General features: G+C 35.8%; 1 protein-coding gene across 1 annotated transcript in view; it reads left to right on the top strand.

Annotated features, from left to right (window-relative positions):
- Positions 1–23,177, top strand: part of Tbc1d5 (TBC1 domain family member 5) — a 414,735-nt gene that overhangs the window by 208,774 nt on the left and 182,784 nt on the right. Inside the window, exon 9 of the mRNA XM_051153048.1 lies at positions 17,676–17,778. Coding sequence (XP_051009005.1) covers positions 17,676–17,778 — 103 coding nt within the window. The remainder of the gene's footprint in view (positions 1–17,675; positions 17,779–23,177) is intronic.

The raw sequence follows: 23,177 nt of genomic DNA, 5'->3' as shown, positions 1-23,177 counted from the left end.
AAATTTCTCTCACTCTTACAAACGAGAGCTCGTTTTTGCGTGCCATCTAATGTGAAATACATGGGATTTATCTCAGAAATCTTGAGCTCTAGGAAATGCGTGTCAAAACTGTGGGCAAATTACTCTCAACATCCTCTGTCTCCACATCCTCTTCTGTAAATGACGATAATAGTAGTACCTGCCAACTTTTTTTTTTTGTTTGTTTGTTTGTTTGTTTGTCAAGACAGGGTTTCTTTGTGTATCCCTGGCTGTCCTGGAACTCTTTCTGTAAACAAGTCTGGCCTTGAATTCACAGAGATCCTCTTGTCTTTGCCTCCCAAGTGCTGGAGTCAGAAGTGTATGCTACCACAGCCCTTGGAACCTGAGTGTGCCATATTTTGGACTGTCTCAGCTAGTTAATAATCTCTAATTTCCAAATTCCAAATCCTAAATGTTCCAGAATTTTAAAGATTTTGAATACTTTTCAATGCACCCTAAATTTTGGATTTAAGATTTTGAACTTAGGAATGTTCACCGTGCATGCAAAGTAGTGATTTAGAGGACCTTGTGTCTAAGCTATTACAAAAGTGCTAGTAGAATTAGTCATCATATCTACAGGCACTATGAGGCCACAAGAGAGCATGGTAGAAATACTAAACCTGCTGTTGTTTCTCCTTTGTAGTTCTGTTGATAACAAGGTCAGGGCCTTTAGCTTTCTGACATTCAAATCTTTCATTTAAGTCCAAAATCACTGAAGCATCAGATAGCATAGAGTACTTCTGAATCACCCAACAGTATTCAGCAGATGGACGTTTCTGCTTAAAAATGACAATAATTCAAAGAATCAGGAGTTGAGTGATGAACTAAACTACAGCTAGTATGTGGAGTTGGAAGCATTTTGGTTGTGACTTGCAGTTTAGAAGTCACCCAATTTTTTTTTTTTTCAAAAAAAAAAAAGAAAACATTGTCAGAGATATCAAGGCAGTACTTGGACTCTTTAGTGCCTATTTTCAGAAACTGAAGCACCATTGTATTGCCACATATGAGGCCCATAAAAACATAAAAGTATTTCCTATTGACTATTTAAGAATCTTGGTAACCAGTGTCAGTAACAGGCCTCATGATAATAAATGTTGCCTGCCAATTAGTAGCAGTGTTTGATTTTAACAAAGCTATTATGTTTCAGAAGAAGAATTTTGTGTGTGTGTGTGATTGTTTTTTATTTTTGTTGTTTGTATGTTTGTTATGTTCTTTTTTTAATTTCTGGTTTTTTGAGGTTAGGTTTCTCTGTGTAGTCGTGGCTGTCCTAGACTCACTTTTGTGAACTAGGCTGGCCTCCCACTCAAAGAAACCTACCTGCCTCTGCCTCCCCAAGTACGTTGATTACAGGCATGCACCACTGTGCCCTTCTTCATAAGAAGAATTTTAACTCATCTTTCTGTACATATTAAATGGAAGTGGAAGGGTCGTCATAGCCTTGGCCTAAAACAACATATTCAGAAACCATAGGACACCAGAACGGTCCAGAGAAATATTAAATAAGTGAGGAGTATAAACTGTTACAAGTGACCCACATAAAAGCTTGTTCATCATTTTGCTTACTGAGTTCAAATATATCTCTCTGGCTGTGTACGAAACTGTTAGATCTTGAAAAGTATGTTCTTCTACCCATTCTGATTTGCTGTGTTCTAGTTTTTTTCCCCCTGAAAACATAAGATATTCATATACATATATATATGATTTTTCTCCTGGGTTGTTTACCCCCTACTAGTATATTTGAAGGCAAGTACAAGATTCAGGGTAGGTATCTGGAAGAGCCTGTAGTTCATAGTTTAGATGGCAGTTGATGTGATCCATCTCTTACTCTCCTTGAAGTCTCTTTATATTATATGTATGTATATATAATATAATATAAATTTATTTATATTATATGTCATGTAATAAATTATGTGATATTATACATTTACATTATACAGTATAATTACATAATAAAATCTATAATATATAATTTTATAATATGTTATTACAATCAGTATTAACACCATATATTCATGATGATATAATAATAAAACAATTTCAATAACATAAATATAATTAGTATAAATAGAATCATTTTATAATTTATATAATATACTATATATTTAATTTAATATAATATGTATATATCATATATATATTTATTAGAGGAAATTGCCATGCGTCTCTTCAAATTTCACACTTCTTGAATTCCTATACTGCAGAGGCTTAGAAAGGGAGACCTCTGGAAAATCCAGACTAGCCTTGCTTGTATGGCAATATTCTATCTCAGATCAAATAAAACAAAATAGAAACTAAAAAACAAGAAAAAATGGCAGAAAACTTAATTAGTCTTGAAGGTAAACTAACTAGTTTTACTTGAAAGCTACCAAATTGCAAAATCACCAAAATCTAATAACTTAAATATTATTACCAGTTTACGTCTGGTAATGGTGGTGATCCCTGGTTGGTTTTGAAACAGGGTCACATTGAGCCCTAGTTGGTTTTGAATTCCCTTCATTGCCAAGGACGATCTTAAACTCATAATCTTCTCGCCTCTTTCTTCCAAAGGCTGGGATTAAAGGAATGAACCACCATCCCTAGCTTCAAGTGATTTGAAATCTATCATTTTCATTTGATTCTATAAAACAACCAGTAATACAATGGAAGAAAAATATTACAGATCAGAGAAATTGTACTTTCTTAAGTTGTTACTTAAGAATTTTGTGTTTTTAAGACACATATTGTATCATGTTGCTGATTCTTGGTGAATAAGAGAAGTCTGTAATCACAGAATGTGTTTCCATGTGCTAGAAAGGAAGAAAAGACAGTAAGCACTTATAAAACATGCGGAATTGTCAAGAACGATAATTGTTTTGGAAAAGTAACGTACAACAGTGGGTCAGCACAGAGAGTAGCTCCAGTTCTGTTTGCTTTAAGAGCAGTGGCCAGAGAAGTCATTGCTGAGGAGGTGACATTTGTACTGAGATGTGAAAAAGGTTTCGTTATAACCACTTTAGAGATTAGCAGAAGAATATTTCCGGCAGTGGGAACAACTTTGCAAAAATTCCTAGTGAACATGAGTGTTGAGGAACAAAATAAATTAGGTATTACTAGAACCAAGTAGTTTAAAGAAGGGAATCTTAAAAAAAAAAAAAAAAAAAAAATGGAAGCCTTCAGGCAAGCCATGTTTAGGACATAGTAAGGACTTTGAATTCGGTTCCATTTGTAATAGGCAGCTATTGGACGATAATTCTGTCTGAATAGTGTCTTTTAAAATCATTTATTTACATATATGTGTGTTTTGTTTGCCTGCATGACAGAAGAGGGCACCAGATCTCATTATAAATGGTTGTGAACTACCATCTGGTTGCTGGGAATTGAACTCAGGACTTCTGGAAGAGCAGTCAGTGCTCTCAACCTCTGAGCCATTCTCCAGCCCTAGAATAATGTTCTTTAGGAGTCTGTAGTAGGTAAAGGATACTAGTGACTTAAACTGAAGCTGCATTAAAGATAGGAGTGAATAGGCTGGTGATGCCCATTTTACATTTTTAAATACAAATCATGAGTTACTACATGCATTTTTCTTATTCATTAGTTTGTTACTGCTGTGCTTAGAGGTGTTTCAACCTTTCTATAGGCTGATGTTTAATTGTTCTCATTGAATCTATTTTAGGTCTTTTCTACTCTTAATTGTTTGGGGCTACAGAAAAATGGATTTTCCCGGCTTCTATAACAAACATCTAGTTCCCTCTCACAATATTATTTTTTGTCATTATTCCAAGAACTGGTTGTGCCTCTCATTCTACTTAAACCCTCTCCTTGCTGTTGAGTCCACGGCATTCACCATCCTGAGTTCATCCTCACCATGTCCATGATATATTTTATAGCTTTCCATTTGGGTGTTTTAAGTCCCTATTTTACATTTTATAGACTTTTCCTATAACTTTCAGGTGATATTTAGCTTTGGTCTTACATGTATTTCATTTGTTCATATGCATTTGTGAAAATTTTGTTGACCTCCAAGGGGTTCACACATTGTAGATACCAAGATAAATATGACATCTACCCAGTAAGTTCAATCTAATAGGGAAAAACATTCAGTGAGATGGATTGGTGCCCTGGGAGGAGCAGTGTGTCCAAGACCTCTGGTGTTAGTCTGTGTGTGCTTTTCACTTCAGTGATAGACCCTGATAAAGCAGTTTTGTTGTTGTTTGGTTTTTTTGTGTGTGTGTGTGGTGTTTTTGTTTGTTTGCTTTTAGTTTTTTGTTGCTGTTGTTGTTTCAAAATACGTTGCCAAATGATGCAGAATAAATAGCAAATGACTGCGATAAGCTGACAGTCAGTGCTTCTCAGCCTTCACTGCGCTCTGAACATCTTCAACCCTAGGAGACATTCGCACATGAAAAAGTAGTGCTAGGATCAACCTTGTAGTCTAAGCTGAGACAGTTCAGTTGTTTAGTTTTTTTGATGTGGATCTTCACTGTGGTAAGTATTTTTGTCCTAAACTATTACCCTTTCATCCCACTACTCCGTTTTTACTTCAAGAGGTTGGTATTCATTTCAAATTAATTATTCCCTACCTCTGCCTAATGAAGTTGTAAATAACCCCATTTTTATTATAGAAACAAACCTAGATACATGGTAAGTCAAGGAATGTTCAATTTCTAGAATTTATACTTTAGAGTTTAGATTGTCCTTTAAAAATGTGCCACATTTAATTCAAACACTCTAATGTTAACAGTTTTAAATTTCAACATTATTTAAAGTAAGTGAGTTCAAGATGCAATAGAATTTCCGTATTAGATGCCAGAGAAGTATGTTATTTGGTCTATCAAGGTCTACTCTAAAAATACACAGCGTCTATAACCCCATTTGCAGATTAACATATTATAAGCATTTGCCAAATAGTCTCCTCTTCTCTCTACATGTATTCTCTCTCTTAAAATAGATGATTATAATTCTTTGTAACTTCAGTCATATTTAAAAGTTTGCCTGCTTGCCTACAGGATTTACTGGTCATTATCTTTAACTTTTGATTCTCTTTTTTCTCAATAAAACGTTACATTTCAGATTACTCTGTCTCTTATGTGAGTGTTCATGATGCAGTTAGTCATTTTCACTTTGTTTTTAAAAGAGTATTTTTATTTTAGAGCTTGATTTTATATATACGCATATATGTATGTATGTATATATGTATAATTTTTTTAAATAGGCCAAGCAAACACCTTTCTAACCTCACTTTAAAAAAATTATCATTTGCTATTCTGAAGATTAGTTACAGATTGTAAAATACTCTTTAAAATGTAGATATGTACTAGTCATTTTGTTAGAAACCAAGTATCTGTGACTTTAAGTGAATTTGAGATAGAATTTTAAAATCAAGTATTCATTTACATTAATAGCATTTAAATCTTAATAACTTTTTTATTGGGAAGACCTATATAGACCATTTTAACAACTCCTCAGAAGTTTTTGTTGAACAGGCCTATATTGATAATTGATTCTTATTTTTGTATAGTATACTGTATGGATATGCTTTTCACTTTATTCATATTTGATGTATAAGTACACTGGATGTTCATATTGTTTTCCCTTCCTTTGAGAAATACTTGATTTTTATAATGTATAAGACTTACATAGTTTTGGTCAACTGTAGTTAGTTTCCATTATGCTGTGGCATGATGGTAGCAAATAGACCACTGTTGAAAACGCTTGTTACGTTAATACTATCTAAACGACTTTACAGAGCAAATTTATTTAATTGTTACTCTTTTAAATGTAAAGTCTACCTTCCCGTTTGCTCCCTTTTCTGCAGAAGAACTTCAAGAATGTCCTAACTGGTGGAAATTTTTGCACAGCTTCCTTTAGAATCTATTTTTCACTTAAATTAAACGCAAATTTCTCTGGGGAAAGGGGGATTTTACAAGCAATTTCAAAGCAGAATTGATTTTGGTGTGTGTTAATGCAGACAATCTGCCCAGTGTTAAAATGTTACAGGGGAAAAAAATACAAGCTGCCATATTCATGTGATCACACCAAAATAGCAGCTTGTATTTATATTTTCAGTCTCCTTGAGGTGGACTGCAGGCACACATGAGTGAGGGGGTGTGCTTCATGTTGTGATTTCATTTCATGCAGACAAAGTACACACTTGTGCATGCACGACCAGCCCTCACATATGCACTTGTTCACAGCCGAGAATGTGAAAACTACAACACAAGCCGCTCTCTATGAGTTGTCAGCAACCTGTGTGTGTGTTTTTTAAATATTAAAAGGGGAGGGGGCAGATTTTCAGGAATAGAAGAAAATGTTCCTCTGTCCAATGGCCCATAGTCCTTCCTCATTTTACTTTTAAGGTAAACACAAAATAATTATTATTGTTGCATACATAACTTAGAAATAAATATCTTTCCATACTGGTATTGTTTTTTGTGTGTCTCTTATTGAAAATAAATTATTTTCTCAAATAATAATATATCCTGATTACAGTTCATCTTCCCTTTTCTCCTTATAGTTCCTCCCTACCTCCCCTCCCATCCAGAGCCATTCCCTTTCTGTCTCTCATTAGAAAACAAACAGGCTTATAAGACCTAGTAATAAAATAAATGAATTAAGAGGTAACACATTGGAATAAAACAAAATGAATAGAAGGAAAAGAGACCAAGAGAAGGCACAAGAAACAGAGATTCACTTGTTCGCACACTTAGGAATCCCATAAAAACACTGAACTGGAAGCCATAATACCAGCAAAGAACCTGGTGTAGAGTAGACCTGTGCATGCTGTCGCAGACTCAGCGAGTTCATATATGCTTTGATTGTGTTGATTTTTTTTTTTTTTTCCCTTGGAATCTGCTTTCCCCTCTGGCTCTTAGCTCTTTCCACCTCTGCTTTAGAAGGGCTCCAGGAGCCGGGGTGGGAGGGATTTGATGGAGAACTCCCATTTAAGGTAGCATGGTCTAAGATATCTTATTTCTCTGCTTAATGCCTGGTTGTGAGTCTCTGTTTTTAAGAAGTTTCTCTGATGGTAGCTGAACAAGACACTGGTGTATGAATACAGTAGAATGTCATTAGGAGTCATCTTATTGCTGTGATTGTTTTGCTTTTTAAGAGTAGTATCTCGGTGTCTCTGGGTCTTGGGGCTAGTTTCAGGCCAATTTGGGGTATGAGTTTCATGAGTGAGCCTTCTCTCAAATCAGATATTTGCTTGTTACTCCCACAAGCTTTGTGCCATTAAACTAGCACATCTTCCAGGCAGGATGCCACTGTCAAACTAAGGGTTTGTGGCTGGATTAGCGTTTATGTTTCTCTTTGGTAATGTGCAGAATAATAGATTGTAGGTGTGAAAAGCTCTATGTAGATACCAGCTAGATTGAACATGGTTGAGCAAATGTCTCTCTGATAGAATGAAGTGTCCTTTAGGTATATGCCTAAGAGTGGGATGTATTTTCTATGTTCAGCGATTTATATAGCTGTTGTCTCCACCAACGTGGCCTTGCTGTCAGTTTGTACATAGCAACCTGTTGTCTTGGCAACAGGATGGGTACTTTGGAGATTCTCATGGGACCTCTCTGGCCAACATATCAATTAGTTGTAATCCAGTCCCAGTTTTGGAAGCTTCATTTGGTGAAAAGAGATGTCCAGTTGGGGCCATGTCTCTTCAATATTTGGAGATTTTATTTGGGTCAAATTCATGTGTGTGTGTGTGTGTGTGTGTGTGTGTGTGTGTGTGTGTGTGTGTGTGTACACACACTAAGTTTCTGTGTACCACTCAAATGCCCCCTAATTTAGGTATGTGTCCATGTACTCCCTCCCTTATCCTTGCCCTCCTTGCTCCCCTCTATCTTGATCCTCCCATTCCAAACACACATCCATCTGTAACTATTTTATTTCCCTTTCCTAAGGAGATCTATCTGTCTACTGTAATCCTTTGCTCTGTGCCTAACCTCTGTGGTTCTATAGGTTTGTAGATTGGTTAACATTGACTTAACAGTTAATATCTACATAAAAGTGAATGTATACCGTATTTGTCTTTTGGGGCCTGGGATATCTCTCAGGATGATTGTTTTCCTAGTTTTACTCATTTACCTATAAATTTCATGATTTAATTTTGATAATAGCTGAGTAATACTTTACTGTGTAAATGTACCACAATTTCTTTTCCATTCTTCAGTTGAGGGTCCTCTAGGTTATTTCCAATTTCTGGCTATTATAAATAGAACAGAAATGAACATGGTTAAGCAAGTGTCTCTATGGAGGATGAAGTATCCTCTGGGTATATGCTTAACAGTGGTATAGCTAGATCCTGAGATAGATTGATTCCTATCTGCCTGAGGAACTACATTTCCATTTCTATAGTGGCTGTACAAATTTGCATTCCCACCAGCAATGAAGAAGTGTTCCCCTTTTCCTTGTCCTTATCAGCATGCGCTGTCACTAGTGTTGCTAATCTTCGACATTCTAACAGGGTTAAGATGGAATCTCAGAAAAGTTTTTTTTGTTTTAATTTCATTTATTCACTTTACATCCTGGTCATACCCCTTCCCTCCTCTCCTCCCAGTCACACCCCCCCTTCCCCATCCCCTTCCCCCATTTGTCGTAAAAGGGGATGCCCCCCTTACCCACCCATTCCAGCTCATCAAGTCGCATCAGGATTGAGCTCATCCTCTTTCCCTGGCAAGGCAGTCTTGTCAGGGGGAAGTGATCAAATAGCAGGCAACAGAGTCCATGTCAGAGACAGCCTCCTCTACCCTTTCTAGTGAATCCACAAAAAGCCTAAGCTGCCTATCTGCTACATCTGTGCAAAGGACCTAGGTTCAGTACATGCGTTGGTGCTTCAGACTCCACAGGCCCCTCTGGGCCATGGTTAGTTGGCCCTCTTTGTCTTCTTGTGGAACTCTTGTTGCCTTTAGGCCCTTTTTTCCTTCCACACACTTTTCTGCTAGACTCCTTGCGCTTCACCCAGTGTTTGGTTGTGAGCCTCAGCATCTGTTTTGAACAGCTGCTTGATTGAGTCTCTCAGAGGACAACTCTGATAGGCTCCTGTATGCAAGTGTAGCAGAGGTTGGCTCTCTTCCATTGGTGTGGGTCTTGGGTAGAGCAAGGCCTTGGTTGGGCATTCCTCAGTCTCTGCTCTATCTGCTCTGTCCTTATCCCTCCACATATTGCGGACTGTGCATAGTGATGCACTCCTATAAACCCAGCACTCAGAGAGGCAGAGCCAGGCAGATCTTTGTGAGTTCCAGGCCAGCCTGATCTACAAAAGGAGTCCAGGACAGGCAAGGCTACACAGAGAAACCCTGTTTTTAAAAGTAAAACAAAACTAAACAAAAAAGGACTTCAAGTACTGTGGAGAGAGTAGACAGCCTCATTTTAGTTGAGTTGCTTTGTGTTTCTCTTTATTTAAGTTGATGTTGGCTATGGGCTTGCTGTAAACTGTCTTTATTATGTTTAGGTATCTCTCTTGTGTCCCTAATCTTTCCAGGACTATTATCATGAAAATATGTTAGATTTTCTCAAAGGCCTTTTCTATTTATAATGAAATGACCAAGTTTTCTCTTTCAGTTTATTTACATGGTAGATTTATTAATTTACATATGTTAAGACCTCTGTGCATCTCTGGTGTGAAGACTGCTTGTAGTCTGTCAGTAATGTTTTTATTACATCCAAACAGATCTGGATTTGAAGCTACTTTGGTCCATCATCAGGAAGAATGATTTGAATTCCTTTAAAAATTCTTTCTTAAATTTAAACTAAAATACTGTCTGTATTTCCATTTCTGACACAGTTTTACATACACAGTGTACTTATATCTTCCCACAGGTCTTTTCCCCTCTAATTTTTCACTTTTATAGTTCTATTTGGAAAGACTCGGAGGATCAATTAGAACAGGGCAGAGAGTTCAGTGTATGACTCACAATTTAGCAGGACCAGAAGGAAGTGGAAATGATAACTTCGTTTTACAATAGTGACATTTACTATCTCCTCACATCCTACCTCACCTGCTCTTTCCTGGTTCATTCTGCCATTTTACACCTCCACTTGCCTTCTCAACTCTGGCAATTTTCATCCCTCATGTTTCTTGTTAGACTATTGATGATTTTTCTCCTCATGATATGTCATTATAACAACTTCCCATGTTCATTTCTGGGACTTTAAAAAAAATCAGAAGCCACTTCCTCTGTAAGGCACATATTCTTAATTTTAAATGCAAATTGAAGACAGCAAAACTCTACTCGAGCTATTCCTCAGCTTCATCTGCCCATCCACGGCTTTCATTTTCTTTACACTGGGTTGTTTCTTTGTAAGTATATTTGTTCTTTTAAGAATTACTTTTTAAAAATTACTATGACTTCCTCCTGTTATAGAAGTTAAAGATTTTAATAAAGACTGCATTTCATTTATATGTGCCACGCATATTTTAATGTGAATTATCATTTAAAGTCATTTACAAATTTCTAATTTGTTCCTGGCTCAAAATTCCTGTGTATTTTCGTAGTCTTCCCCTGGTAAGCATCTATATGGTTAATTCCTAATTCCTAATTCATCTACTTAATTCCTTGAAGACTTCCTCAGTTTAAGAAACATTTATTGAACACTTTCTGTGCACAAAGCACATATGAAACAAATTGGACAGATTATAAGTATATCTTCATATTGTAGTTTATTTAGAAAGCAGTGACAGAATTTCTATTTTTAAATCAATGTTTCTCAACTCTGAAGTCTTGACATTTTAGACCAAGTACTTGTTGTGTGGGGCTGTAGGGTACATTTTGAAGCTCTGTGAGGCACACTTCTTAACCCTTTCCTGGAGCCATTTTTCCTGAATGCAGAATTTTCTGAAGCTTTATCTTACAAACGGGTTTCATCATCATGCTTCTGGTTCATCTTTACTCTTTATTTTCTGCCTGTGTCCTAGATTTTATTTTGCCAAGAAGCAGTGCCATAATGTTAGCATCATTTGCTGATCGAGGAGGCTGAGTGAGAAGCAGAAGCTTTTTAAAGTCAGCAGATTCTTGCACATGCATGCTTCCCAGTTCTTCCTTCTGCCTTGTCTTTGTTCATCCTGCCCTGGATGGCAAGAGCCATGAGATTACTTCTTGAGTTCTGTGCCTGGATTCTCTTCAGCAAGGTCACCTAGCTTACTAGGTGTGTTTTCTGTTTCCGTACAACCAGAGGATGCAGTGTTGTTAGACTATTTGTCCTACATAGAAGGGAATCCTTTCCTCCCTTCTTCCTACCCTGTTTTCCATATTGTCACTGATGTGCTCCCTGACAGACTGTTTCCTGAGCTATCTTTACCAGCCTTTTTCATATGTGCTGTACTTTTCTCCTGAAGAGCCTTCTGGCTTCAAAGTCCTAAAGATTTTCCAACATTGTTTTAAACAGCATCTTGCTTTCAGACCTCAAGACTTGTTGATTATCATTGGTGTTTGTTTTATAATTTGATTACATTTCTCCCTTCACTTTGCTGTCTTAAAACCTTCTCTTACACTCTTTTTTCACTTTCCCTCAAATTCATGGCTTTCATTCTGTGTTAGACTATTCTTCATATGATCTTGGCTAATCTTTTAATTTTTCTTTAGTAAAACAATAAACCACAGTACACTATTATAGTTATTTCCATGGTTAATAGTATACCAGGGAATTTTCATCAGCTCATTTTCAAGTTCGGATGAGTGCTTATTTTGATTTTCTGTTTTTGAAATATGGGTATAACATCAGTTATTTTTTTTCTTCCCATCCTTCTGTGCTTTTTTGTCCTGCTTCCTGACTATCAACCTTTACCAGGGGCTTTATTTATCTCCCTGGGGTATCTTATTGACTACTTGTGTCTTCACTAATTCATCTGGGCCCTATGATTTGTCTGCTTTAATACTTCTAATTACCTAATTATGTACTATAGTTCAGTGACAAAGCCTTTCATTGTTTTACTCTTTTTTTTTTTCTTTAACCCTTTTCTTGCTCAGGAAATATTTTTATTTCTCTCTCTCTCTCTCTCTCTCTCTCTCTCTCTCTCTCTCTCTCTCTGTGTGTGTGTGTGTGTGTGTGTGTGTGTGTGTGTGTGTGTGTGTGTTTGTGTATCTAGTTGACTAAAAACATGAGTTAAGATACTTTACCTATTTGTCCACAGTGAAGTATTCTGATGACAGCAGAGTATTGCCAGAAACACTTTGAATTCATTATGGTTTTTATTTTGAATTAACTTTTGAAATTGCATATTTGAAAACTTTTCCAAGTTTTTTGGTGGCTCACATTTAGTTGTGTAAGGATATACAATTTAAGAATTAAAAAAAAAAAAAGAAGAATTTTGAGTACTGGTTTCTCAAGACATAGCTTAGCCATCAAGAGCACTAGCTGTTCCTTCTAGAGGACCTAAGTTCAATTCTCAGCACCCACATTAGGTTCCTCACAGCTACCTATGACTTTAGCTCCAGAGTATCCCATGTGTTTGTCCTCTGTGCAAACCAGCAGTCATATGCTCATAACTACACACACACACACACACACACACACACACACACACACACACACAGGTTTGTGGTTGTTGTTGTTGTTGTTGTTGTTGTAGCTTGTAAGCTGAGTATTATATAGGTGTACTACTAAACTACATCTCCACTCTTTAACTGTCTGATTCTTTGAGTTCCATTATTGTAAATTGCATATACAAGTGAGAGCATGTAGATTTTGCTTTTCTTTTCATAGCTTATTTTTCTTAGCCTGTTTTCCATCCCCCTCTTAGTTTTTTTAAATTTTTTTATTTTTAATTTGTTTACTTTATGTCCTGATTATAGTCTCCTCCCAATTCCACTCTCCCTCCTGCTCTATCATATTAAAACTACTAGAATTTTTTTCTGTTTTAGTTCTGAAAAATAATCCATTATATATACATAATACATTTGTTATCAACCTTTCATCCATTGGTATGTATTTAGCTTGACAAGATAACTTGGAAAATATTTTATGTGGAACTAGGAGTGCAGATATTTCTTTGGTATATCAAATTTTACAGTTAGTGTGAAGAAATGGAAGTTTTATTTTTTATTTTTGATAATGCTTTCTACATTCTTTTATATTGACAGTATTATTTTACATTGCCATCAAACAATGGTCAGGGGTTTTATTCTTTGCACATTATCAATAATACCTCATAATTTTGCCTTTTTCAGAATATATATTGGGTCATGTGTAATGATATCTCCCTTATTATAGATAACCTAACTGCTTAGAAGTATAGAGTACTTTATATGTCTGTTAGTCACTGTGTGTCTTCTCCAGAGAAATGTCTGTTCAGACCTTTTGTGTATTAGAGTAATTTTTTTAAATGTATGGCTCTCACATATTTTTTCTCATTCCATCAGTTCTCCCTGAACGTGTGTTGTTTCCTTTGTCGTACAGAACCTGTAAATTTTGTTTGGTGCTTTAAAATGGAACCCTCGGCCTTACACACATATTTCATTTGCTTACTTCTGTTAATCTGTATACTATGATGTCCATTTTTTAGTTTTGGTTTTTGACAGCACTTCAAGAGTCAAGTCTAAAAACAATCATTGACCATGCCATTGTAACATTTCTCATACATTTTCTTTTGGGGGCATTATATTAAAATTTGCCCATTAAAAAAGTTTTTTTTTTAAGATTTTTGTGAAGTTTTTTTGTTTTGTTTTATCTAAAGGTCCAATTTTAATCTTTTCCCTAAAGATAACTGATGTTCCCAACACTCTTTATTTAAGAGACTATTTTTTCCCCTTTGCATATTTTTTGTGCCGTTGTCAAAAGCCACATGCTTTCTTCTGTTGGTGATGTGTCTGTTTTCATGCCAGTGTCATGCTGCTCTAACTGTTGTTGCTCTCTGGTGTTGTTTGAAGTCATCCCGGATGATAAATGTAATGTTCCTCTTTTATTGCTTATGATTATCATGCTTAGTTTGGCTATGTTGGGGCTAAATGGGACTTTCTATAGGTCCCATAGATGACACTGTGTAAATATAACGATTGCTTAATCTTAAAGATTTTTAAATAGTATTACAAAATTATCTTCCAATTCTGTTTTCATTTTCTGGCCAAATATAAAAGTAAATTTTCATGGAATTTGGTTTTTCCTTAATATAACAATTACATTTATCTCTACTCTGTAAATAGATTCTGAATTTCCTTCCCTCTTATTTTGCTACTTGGTATTTTGTTTTGGCTCGATCAGGAACTTTTAAGGTCTTCCAGCAGTCTAGCTTAGGGAAGAGAGAAGAAAAAGTCTTTGTGGTTTTGCGGTACGGAGAGTTGAGCAGGCAGTGAAGAGCTGGTAAGGGAAACCAACTTTTGCTTGAACAGCTAGCTAGAGGAACTTAGAAGTTTAGGAACTGAGGAGAAAGGAAATATTGGCTCAGGCATAAAATGTGGTGCAAACTGACAGGTCTTCTAGCCCAGGAGAACTTTATTTTCTTCTGTTTTCTGCACCTTGAGTCAACTGCAGTATTTTATTTAAAATGAAGTTCAGTTTTTACATTACAGTTTACATCATGATTTTCTCATCTTTTACAATCAATAGAGCCTTTAAAAATTAACAAAGCAAGAAAACAATCTAATAAATAAATACAAACTGTTCTGTATAACCTACATAATAAGGCGTATAGCAATAATCAGTCAATTTCCAAGCAGTGGTCCACATGACCTGATTATTATTCCTTAAGCAATACTCAGGGAAGTTTAATAATATATTTCCCTGGGCTAAAGCCATTGTGTTTACATGATTTTCATACTAATATTGCTTGAAACTAAATGTCCTTAACACAGAAAAAAACTTGAGTTTCTTCCAGTCCCAAACCAACAAGTGTGCTATCCAAGCCTATGTAAACTATTTGTAAAGCATGAGTTTCCAAGCCCACCTTGTATTACTTTCAAAGTAGATTCTAGAGAAACAAGTTTTACTTTTCTGCAGCTAACAATATCTAACCAAGTACTGTTATATGAAAGTCCTAACTTCCTCTTCAAGGAGTTTCTTCCAGGCTGCACACAATAGTCAGAGCCAGGACTCTCTTATTGTCACAAGCCTTTCTTTGTCCAGACCCATCTTTCAACATTCCCTGTGGGAAAATTTCTTCTAGTGTGAATTTCGTTAGGGCTGAGAAATAGAAAGAAAGGCAGTTTTAGGAGAAAAGGTAGATTTTAAAGGAGTTTTTAGGCAAAATTACACCTGGAACATACATAATATTTAAGGGCAGTGGTGATCAGCTGGAGATCTTTGGAACTTTGTCATGCAAAGCCTCAGCACCTGGGTGTCTAAAGACCATGCTAGGCAGTCTGGGGTCTTTGGAACTGTGCCAAGCAAAGCCACTACAACTTGTTCTCATATCTGTGACAAGGTCTCAATATTAATGTTTTAATTATCACATCTTTTCTGAGTTACTATTAGTTTTCTTTCCTTGCATTAACTTACATGGCTATTATTCATCTTTCAAATTTTTAAATTGTGTTCAATTTGATCAGTGTTCTATTCTCTTAATGATTTAAAACCAGATATGCTTTTATAATGGTTACTGGACTAAACTGACTTTGAAACTACTTTACCCAGCTCAAACCCATACTAGTTCACCTGGAAGTCTAAAGACAAAACAAAAGTGTCTGGAATTCTTAGGAGCATAGAAGCACTCAAGAGTGTTTATAATATTATCCCACATAACAGAAGATAACCCTGACTCTTCCTAGGAGGGCAGATCTGTGCTTTCTCTTTTTTGTCTGTTTCTATAACATGATGTGTTTTTGCTTGCATATTGAATTTACAGCAAGTGTTTCTTACAGTAAATGTGCTCTTGTTCACTGTATTGATCAGCATAGTGAATTTGATTCTTCTGTGCATCCTGAATCATGAATTTTCCTAGATGTGCATGTCTCCAGTGTGCGTGGAACTGTAGTGATGGGCTGATCTAGTACTATGCTCCCTATCCACTTACACTGGCCATTACTGATTTCTTTAGGTTCAGGTTTATTGCTAATTATTCTGAGTAGGACTGGATAGTTTCTGTTTTTTGTTGTTGTTGTTTTGTTTTTGTTTTTGTTTTTTGTTTTTACTTAAAAACTTCTGTGACTATTAGCTCTTTTTCTAATTTATGAAAGAACACAAACTTGTGTTTCTTTTTCATGAGTATCCTGTATATTTCTTCCTCAGTTACTTAATGCTTCAACAGAAATTAAAGAACAAGTCATACTTCTCAGTTCATGAAGTATCATAAATTTTTACTTGACTATTGACGAGTAGAAGTGTATATGTACTCCTGAGTAATATGCTGCTGCCTAAGTTATATTTTTACTTGATTGATATTTTCTAAAAATGAACAATTTAAATTATCTAGTCAAATTTTAATTCTTGTGGCTCTCTCATTTTTAATTTCCCAAGTGATTAGTATGCCTTTAAATGAAAGCATGAATTGTGTATAATATAATTTAATTTTTCATATTCAGATGGCAAATACTTACTATATGTAATTCATGGACATATGAGGCAAAATGAGTATAACAGTTTTTATTGTTTTTCCATGATCATTGTATTATAACAATCAAACCGTATGTATTTTTGTCTCTGTGTATAGAACTTTCCCATGAAATAGACAAAAAATAAAGTAAAATAAAATAAAACACAAAATTATTGAGCCAGCTGATTTAAATTTTGTTCTTGCACCGTATTTTAACAACAGAAATATGCTTAAGTCGTGTAATTACGGAAAGGCAGAAAAATTTTCTTAGTCAAAAGTATTGTTCTCTTCTTCCCTTAATGGCTAAGTGTCTCTAAGTATAACAGCTTACTTGGTTGATTATATACTTATCCTTTATCCTGATTACTGTCTGATGGTCAAATGGGAATATCTGGGATATCCCAAATTGGGATATCTGGAGGGTTTTCAGAGTGAGACCATGCACAGATGTGCGTTCACTTTGTTCAGATTCTTTGGTTGTTTTCTGGGTTCCAAAGAAGTTCTCCTGGTGCTAAGGAAAAAAGTGGGAAAGTCTTGAGTCTAAGTCTCCTGCACATCAAAGGAATTTTTTACGTAAAAGTCATAAACTTTGAGTAAATTGCCTTAATTAATTAAATAGGGCCTGAAAATTCACTGTTCATTGATGCCTAACTTAGCTCAACTGTAAGTATTGTCTGTACTCAGAGAAACTGCTGGCACTCACTCACAGTGAGCCAACAGTGGATGGCTATGAAGTGCAGTACAGCTAAGATCTCAGAAAGAGGAAGCAGTAAGCTATGATAGTATGGATTATGTCAGATGTTACTGGTCTTTAAAGACTCCACTGAAGATTACTTGCCATTTTCAGTAATTCTTTAAGCCTCCATGCTGTAGGCATCGAACTCAGAGAGCTTCCTGCCTCTGCCTCCCAGAGTGCTGGGATTACATGTGTGTGCCTCTGTACTGGGCTAACCATTATAACTTCTACGTGAAATTATTTAAGTAAATGAAAAAATTGAAACGTTTAGCTGTTAAAGGATGTCATGTGCTTGAGGGACTTCACGAGTCTTGTTTGATCGCCTCTTTTTCATCCTATCAATAACACAAGATCAGTCATTGAGCAGAGCTGAGGTGACATGTTTCACAGACCTCAAAACCTTTTAGAGAAGAGAATCTGGAACTATTTCTGGAGCTACTACTTAGGTTAAATATGTGTTCATTTTTTTCTTTTTTTCAGGTTTCCTGAAATGCAGTTTTTCCAACAAGAAAATGTGAGAAAAATTCTTACAGATGTTCTGTTCTGTTATGCTAGAGAAAATGAGCAGTTGCTTTATAAACAGGTAAAGAAAATATCTTAGAGGTGGTACCCAGTGACTCAGAATATCTCATACAGCTTGACGAGTGATGGAACAATAATGCAACCTTTATTGTATCCAAAGTGGTGTTATGATCTTAAAGTACTGCTTGTTGTCTGCAGAGATCAAAGAGCTTGCACACTCAGGTTCACGCTGCCCCTCTTTGTAGACAGGCTGTCTTCTGTGAGGTGTTCAGTCTTCCCTGCAAACTTTAGGGGTTCATATATAAGTAGAATCATTGCAGCTATTTTTATAATAAAATGTTTCAAACTTGTCTGTAAATATTGTTTTTAAGTGTAGCATTTGTTAATATGTGACTTTATGGGGAAAGTACTCTAATCAATTCTCCCACGCCTCTGAAGAATACCTATTGTAGAACTTGAGGAAGGTTCTGCAAAGTTTTCCAAGTTTATAGTTAGATTCTTTGGACACCAGACTTTTGACTCATTTCATTACTAAACAAATATCACTAGTTCATTTTAATTTTTTGGAAATTGAAATCATTTAATATATAAATACAAAATTCATATTTAAGTTTATTGTGTTACACTAAAGATGTATATATTCTGTACTTTATTTTTACAATTATATGTAAAATGAGACTTCAAGCTAAATTCAAAACAATCACAAGTTACATTTAGTTGATGACTACAAAATTCTAGCTTAATGAAACAGAAAATAACTATGGAAAAGCCACTATTCAACTGAAAATAAACTCTACAAAGTTTTTAAGATGGCAAACCCAGATCACAGTTGTATTAAGTTCTTTGTTTGTAACTACTCTGTTTTTACCTTTTTGTTGTAAAGGTCCAGTAATCAAACCCAGAACTTCTCACAAGCTAGGCTTTTAGTCTGCCTTGAGCCATACCCACTTTTGTCCCATATATTCATATTTGTTATACCCTATCAGTAACTGTTTAGAATTGAAAATTGAAAATACACATCTCATTCAAATATCTACAGATAAATTTGGTAATAGTTTATATAACTTGTATAAAGAAAAGTATATCAACAACAACAGAAATAACAAAAAGCCTACACATACAATGAAACTAAACGACTCTCTATTTAATGACACCTGGATCAGGGAAGAAATAAAGAAATGGAAGACTTGCTGAAATTCAATGAAAATGAAGGAACAACATACTCAAATTTCTGGGATACATTGAAATCAGTGCTAAGAGGAAAGTTCATAGCACTAAGTGCCTTTAAAAAGAAATTGGAAACATTGCACATAGCATCTTAACGAGACAACTGGAAGCCCTAGGGGAAATGAAAGAAGCAGAAACACCCAAGAGAAGTAGACATCTGGAAATAATCAAACTCAGGGCTGAAATTAATAAATTAGAAACAAAGAGAACAGTCCAAAGAATGAACAAAACCAAGAGCTGGTTCTTTGAGAAAATCAACAAGATAGACAAACCGTTAGCCAAACTAAAAGAGAAACAGTATCCAAATCAACAAAATCAGAAATGAAAAGGGAGACATAACAACAGACACTGAAGAAATAAAAAAAATCGTAAGATCCTACTTCGAAGGCATATATGCCACAACATTTGAAAATCTAAGGGAAATGGACGATTTTCTTGAACAATTCCATTTGCCAAAATTGAGTGAAGAACAGATAAACAAGCTAAATAATCCCATTTCCCTTATAGAAATAAAAGCAATCATTGATAGTCTCCCAACGAAAAAAAAAAAAGCCCAGGGCCAGATGTTTTCAGTGCAGAATTCTACCAGACCTTCAAGGATATGCTAATACTGATACTCTTCAAGCTATTTCAAAAAATAGAAATGTAAGCACCATTACCAAATTAATTCTATGAGGCCATAGTCATATTCATACCTAAACTTCACAAAGACTCAATGAAGAAATGAGTTTCAGACCAATTTCTCTTATGAACATTGATGCAAAAATACTCAATAAAATACTTGCAAAACAAATTCAAGAACACATCAAAGATACCATTCACTATGACCAGGTAGGCTTCATTCCAGGCATGCAGACATGGTTTAATATACGGAAATCCATCAATATAATCCACCATATAAACAAGCTGAAAATAAAACCACATGATCATCTCCTTAGATACAGAGAAAACATTTGATAAAAATCCAATACCATTCATGTTTAAAGTTTTGAGAGATCAGGGATGTAAGGCACATACCTCAGCATATTAAGGCTATATATAGCAGGTCAATAGCCACAATCAAACTAAATGCTGAGATACTGAAGGAAATTCCTCTATAATTAAGGAAACAAGGCAAGGCTATCCACTCTCCATGTCTCTTCAATATAGTACTGGAAGTTCTAGCCAGAGCAATAAGACAACAAAAGGAGATCAAGGGGATCCAAATGGTAAAGGAGGAATTCAAATTATCCCTATTTGCAGATGATATGATAGTATATAAAAGTGACCCCCAAAATTCCACCAGAGAACTACTACAGCTGATAAACACCTTCAGCAAATTGGCTGGATACAAAATTAACTCAAAAAAGTCAGTAGCCTTCCTATATACAAATGACAATCATGCAGAGGAAGAAATTAGGAAAACTACACCCTTCATCTTAGCCACAAGCAATATAAAATATCTAAGAATTACTTTAACCAAGCAAGTGAAGGACTTGTTTGAAAAAAAATTCAAAACTCTGAAGAAAGAGATTAGAAGATGACATGAGAAGACGGAATGATCTTACTTGCTTGTAGATCGGGAGAATTAACATAGTAAAAATGGCCATCTTACCAAAAGCAATTTACAGATTCAATGCAATCCCTATCAAAATACCTACACAATTTTTTAAAGACACTGAAAGTTCAATTTTCAACTTCATATGGAAAAACAAAAAACCCAGAATAGCTAAAACAATCCTGGACAATAAAAGATCCTTCAGAGGAATCTCCATACCTGATCTCAAGCTGTAGTATAAAGCAACAGTAATTAAAACAACATGGTACTGGCACAACAATAGGCTGGTTGATCAGTGGAATCAAATTGAAGGCCCAGATATGAACCCAACACACATGTGCTCACTTGATTTTTGACAAAGAAGCTAAATCTATTCAATGGAAAAATAATAGCATCTTCAACAAATGGTGCTGGTCTAACTAGAGGTCTACATGTAGAAAAATGCAGTTGGATCCATATTTGTCACCATGCACAGAACTCAAATCCAAGTGGGTCAAAAGACGTCAGCATAAAACCAGAGACACTAAATTGGTTAGAAGAAAAAGTGGGAAAGAGCCTGGAACACATTGGCCCAGGAGACAACTTCCTGAACAAAACACCAACAGCCCAGGCCTTAATTTCAACAATTAATAAATGGGACCTCATGAGGCTGAGAATCTTCTGTAAGGCAGGAGACACTGTCAAGAGAACAAATCGACAGCCTACAGACTGGGAAAAGATCTTCACCAACCCTACATCTGACAAAGGTCTAATATCCAAAATATATAAAGAACTCAAGAAATTAAACACCACCAAACCAAATAACCCAATTGAGAAATGGTGCTTGGAACTAAACAGAGAATTCTCAATAGAGGAATATCAAATGGCTGAGAAACACTTAAAGAAATGCTCAACCTCCTTAGTCATCAGGGAAATGCAAATCAAAACAACTCTGAGATTCCATCTTACACCCATCAGAATGGCTAAGATCAAAAGTTCAAGCCACACCACATGCTGGCGAGGATGTGGGGAGAGAGGAGCACTCCTTCATTGCTGATGGGAATGCAAACTAGTACAGCCAGTTTGGAAATCTATCTGGAGCTATCTCAGAGAAATGGGAATAGGGCTTCCTCAAGACTCAGCTATTCCACTCCTTGGAACAGACCCAGAAGATGCTCCAGCACACAACAAGAAAATTTGCTCAACCATGTTCATAGCAGCCTTATTCATAATAGCCAGAACATGGAAACAGCCTAAGTGTCCATCAGTAGAAGAATGAATAAAGAAACTGTGGTACATATACACTATGGAATACTACTCAGCTATTAAAAACAAGGAGTTCCCGAAATTTGTGGATAAATGGATTGAGCTAGAAATGATCATAATGAGTGAGTTAACCCAGAAGCAGAAAGAATCAAATGGTATATACTCACTTATATCTGCATACTAGCCCAAGGGGCATGTCCCACGAAAGCCTTCACTTACCAGGAAACTGGGACAGAGGGGAGGACATCCTATTGGGACTCTAGATGAGAGAAGCATGGGAGATTAGCAAAGTAGAAGGATCCAGAGGGTCCTAGAAACCTACAAGTAGAACATTATAATAGGCATATTTGGGCCCAGGGGTCCCGCTGAAACTAAGGCAAAAGCCAAGGACAATACAGGCGATAAACTTTAAACCCCTACCGAGATCTAGCCCATGGTCAGAACATTCTCCACGTACTCTGGTGCCTCACATTTGACCATGTCCCCTGGAGGGGGAGACCTGGTGGCACTCAGAGGAAGGACAGCAGGTAGCCAAGAAGAGACTTGATACCCTATGAGAATATACAGGGGGAGGTAATCCCCCTCCGGAACAGTCATATGAGAAAATGGGAGGGAGGGAAGAATGGGAGGATACAAGGGATGGGATAAACATTGAGATGTAACAAGAATAAATTAATAAAAAAAATTTAAAAAAACAATAGCTGAACAAATAGCATGTTTTTCAACAGGAAAGGTTTAAATACATATGTCTCTTCTTTCTAAACTAATTTATGATCTCAGTACTAATTTGAGATATGTATCTTACTAAAACTTACCGTAGTTATTTGGCATTTAGTGCCTCAAAGATTACCATTGAGTTGAGCTTGCTCCAGATTACAATACTCATTTTTGGGTCTTCCAGTTTTGTTCCCTTGATGTCCCTGTCTGTTTTTGTGCCATATCATGCTGTTTTTATTTACTTTAACTCCATGGTACAGCTTGAAATGTAATGCAGTAATTTTTCTCATAATGCATTTCGCTGAGGATTTCTTTGACTATATAAGGTTTTTTTGTGCTTTTATATACATTTTATGATTTTGTATTTTATTATATGTAAATAAGGACCTGGCTTTTTTGTTGACGATTATGCTGAAGGTGTAAATTACTTTTGGTAGGTTAATCATATTAACAGTATGAGAGCCACCAATATATGAGCATAAGAGTGGGTCCTTCCATCTTCTAGTGTCTTCTTTAGTCTCTTTCTTCAATTCTCTTTAGAAAAAGATGAAACTAAATCAATGAAGTCTTTAATAATGGAAACAAGTCCCAGCACAGAGAAAATAATGTAACCACGCTCCATCATTTTTTGTATGTAGACCACTGTATATGTAATACTAGATAGAAATGTGGGAGATTACAGTCTAAATAAGGTAAAAGAAGCTTATCAATTACTGAATATAAAAGTATTGAAA

This window comes from Acomys russatus, chromosome 11 (genome assembly GCF_903995435.1).
Source record: "Acomys russatus chromosome 11, mAcoRus1.1, whole genome shotgun sequence".
In the NCBI taxonomy this organism is placed as follows: domain Eukaryota; kingdom Metazoa; phylum Chordata; class Mammalia; order Rodentia; family Muridae; genus Acomys; species Acomys russatus.
Note: the sequence above shows the minus strand (reverse complement) of the source record. Positions and strands in the feature narration are given on the sequence as shown.